General features: G+C 54.3%; 1 protein-coding gene across 1 annotated transcript in view; it reads right to left on the minus strand.

Moving 5' to 3' along the window:
* Positions 1-2,016: 2,016 nt before the first annotated feature.
* The window catches only part of SP7 (Sp7 transcription factor), a 7,027-nt gene continuing 6,017 nt past the window's right edge, over positions 2,017-3,026 (minus strand). Inside the window, exon 3 of the mRNA XM_006169063.3 lies at positions 2,017-2,964. Within this exon, the coding sequence (XP_006169125.1) occupies positions 2,519-2,964 (446 nt within the window). The 3' untranslated portion in view covers positions 2,017-2,518. The remainder of the gene's footprint in view (positions 2,965-3,026) is intronic.

The raw sequence follows: 3,026 nt of genomic DNA on the forward strand, positions 1-3,026 counted from the left end.
TCCCACCGCTTCCAGCGCGGGTCCCAACCCGGTGAGGCGGAGTGCCTGACGGACTGCGCCGCCGGGAGTCGGACCCAGGCCTGGGGGAGCTGCCTGCGCACCCCTTCGGCCCAGCGGGGGGCCCCGGGGCGGGGGCCCGCACAAAGCCCTATTGTGGTTTGAGGATAGTCGCCACAGAGTGGCTTTTGTTCCTCGGCCTACTCCGCGGCGGGCACGACTGATTGCAAGCCGGGGGCAGGAGGCGGGGTGAGGGCCAGGCAGGGCCCGCCCGCCGGGAGCCACACCACGGCCCAGCAGGAGCCGCGCAGCCGTCGGCGCTGCGACCACTGCCCCGGGTGACTGTCGGTGGGTGCAGAAGCAGACAAAGGGTGAAGGAAGTAGCCGCCGCGCCTTCCTAACTCGGCCGACTGCACTGCACGGTCAAAAACGACTCTGCTGGAGGGCAAGGCCTACGAAGTACATTATTTTACCGCGAGTGTAACGTGCAAACGGGCACGGTAGACAACTGACCCATGGGAGGCCCCAGTTTGCTAAGGAGAAATCCTGTGGCCCACCCTTTGCCCTTTCTCTTCCCTTTTCCCACCAGCACAAAACTTCAAATTGAACTTTTTATTTATTAAATTAAAAAAAAAAAAAGATTCCATGAAGGCATGATTCCTTCCCTTCCCCAATGCTATCCTCTCCCCAAGCCCGGTGGCTTTAACCCCTTAACTTGGGGCCTTGAGGGAGCTGGGAACAGAAAAGGAGGATCCAAAGTCACAGGAAAGGCTTTCCGAAGGCACAGGCGGCTTTAAAAGTCATTGGAGGTGCAGTTGGGAAGGTCAGAAGTCCCCTCCTGGGAACCTGTGTCCTCCTACAGGGCTGTGTAAATTCTTCTTTCTTATGGCTTCTAGGCTCCAGGCCTAGCACAGCGCCTTACACAGATTAGGCACTCAATAAATACTTGATTTATTTGAATCTGATCCCAGAGAAAGCCTTCCCCACCCACTCTGCAGAAGAGGCACCTCCAAATCAATGTTCTCCTGACAGGTGGGCTTCCCCGAGAGCACGCACATCTATGATGGCAGCTGGGAGGACCTCATAACCTCAGCTGGGGGAGTTAGCCTGATGGAGGTGAGATGTCTGAGGGGAAGGGCAGTGGAAGAACCTGCTCTGGGGTCCATAGAGCTGAAGTGCATTCTAGTGTTCCCCTCCATAGGCCTGAGGTTCCACAGCTTCTGGCTGGGGATATTTAAGGATCCCCTAATTGAAAGACACCCCGTCAACTCTTTAAGAGAGATTTAGTGGGACCAGCAGTTGGTGTAATGGCTATGTCTCTGAACTCCCATGTAGTTGACCACGGTTTGCATCCTGGACCTGGTGGCTTGAACTCATGCCGGGCACATGTGCATGCATGCCCAAGATCCTGAGAGGAGAATGGAGGAGAAGGGATTGCAGCATGGCCATCCTCCCTGGGGGAGTGGGGGGGTGTAATTTCTCACTTTCTGTCTCCCTGTCTCTCTGGCAAGAGTATGCTCCCTATAGCAAAAACCTCTCAAAAAAAAAAAAAAAAAAAAGAGAGAGAGAGAGAGAGAGAGATCTAGCTCACCAACCCAATTCGTTGAGACACCATTAAAGGAGAAACCCCATTAACTGAGACCCTAATGATAGAAATTCTATTAACGAGATCTCCACCACACTTTATCTATATGGAAATGTATTTGGCTAGAACTTCTTAGCAAAAATGGATCCCCTTCCCTCCCTAGCTCACACTACCTGACCCGTCATCATAACTTAGATAAATAGAATTATTATTATTATTAGTCATTACTCCTCATACATAGGAGTTAAATATACAGACCTGGAGGCACTTCCCTGGCTCTGGGGTCACCCCATCTTTGGGATCAGAGCCCCACTGGTCTGCTCTCTTCTTGGTATCCTGCTCCCGGTCAGATCACTAAGCCTATCCCCCTAACTTTGATCCCTAACGAAGAGGCCACCAGAGGGCAATAAATTATCATCATCATCATCATCATCATTGTCTTTGTAAAAAGGGAAAAAAACTCTGGAGAGCTGAAGGAAGTGGGGTAAGACATTAGAAAGACTGGAGCCTGGAAGTTGAGGGGTAGCCATAAATAAACTCTTGGAAAACAGAAGAATGCATTTCACGGAGTTTGTGAGACAGAGAAACAGTGTTGGGAACCCAAATGGAAGGAAAGCAAGCTGGTCTAACAGGAGCCAAGGAGAGGAAACTGAACGGGTCAGGGAAAGCGTAGGAAACCAGAGTGCAGGAATCAGGTACAAGGTCAGAATGAGGTGAGAATTTGCAGAAAGCCAGGATCATGGCCGAGGGAAGCACAGAGCTGAGGCAGCGAACAAGAACTTACCCAGGCCCAGAATAGCCAGGGGAGAAACAGAGAGAGAGCCCTCAAGGACAGCATGCATCGGGCAATGGGAGTGATGGGCAAGCAGTGGTCCACGCAACCGCAACCGAGAGGGGTTGGCCACCAGCCCTGGAGATGAAGACCCTCAGCTCAGCTCAGATCTCCAGCAGATTGCTTTGCTCAGGGCTGCCTCCAGGGGCTTTCTCTGGTGGTGCTGGTGAGGCTGAAGGTCGTGGAGTCTGACTAGCCTCCTCTTCCCCCACGCTTCGGCCCTCCCCCAGTTCCTTGGGGCCACTGGGAGGAGGTCCCGGGCCTGGCTCGCCATGGGTACGCTGGTGTTTGCTCAGGTGGTCACTTCGGGTGAAGCGCTTGGAGCAGAGCAGGCAGGTGAACTTCTTCTCCCGGGTGTGAGTACGCACGTGGCGCTCCAGCTCATCTGAACGGGTGAACCTCTTGCCACAGAAGAGCCAATTGCAGACGAAGGGCCTCTCGCCCGTGTGCCAGCGCAAGTGGGCCTTCAGGTGTGAGGCCTTGCCGTACACCTTGCCACAACCTGGGATATGGCAGCTGTGGATGGGCTTCTTCCGTAGCCCGGCCGCTGCTGCCCCCAGCCGCTCTAGCTCCTGGCAATTGGGGCAGTCACAGGAAGGGGGCCCTGCCCCC

This window comes from Tupaia chinensis, unplaced genomic scaffold, assembly GCF_000334495.1.
Source record: "Tupaia chinensis unplaced genomic scaffold, TupChi_1.0 Scaffold146740_1, whole genome shotgun sequence".
Taxonomy (NCBI): Eukaryota; Metazoa; Chordata; class Mammalia; order Scandentia; family Tupaiidae; genus Tupaia; species Tupaia belangeri.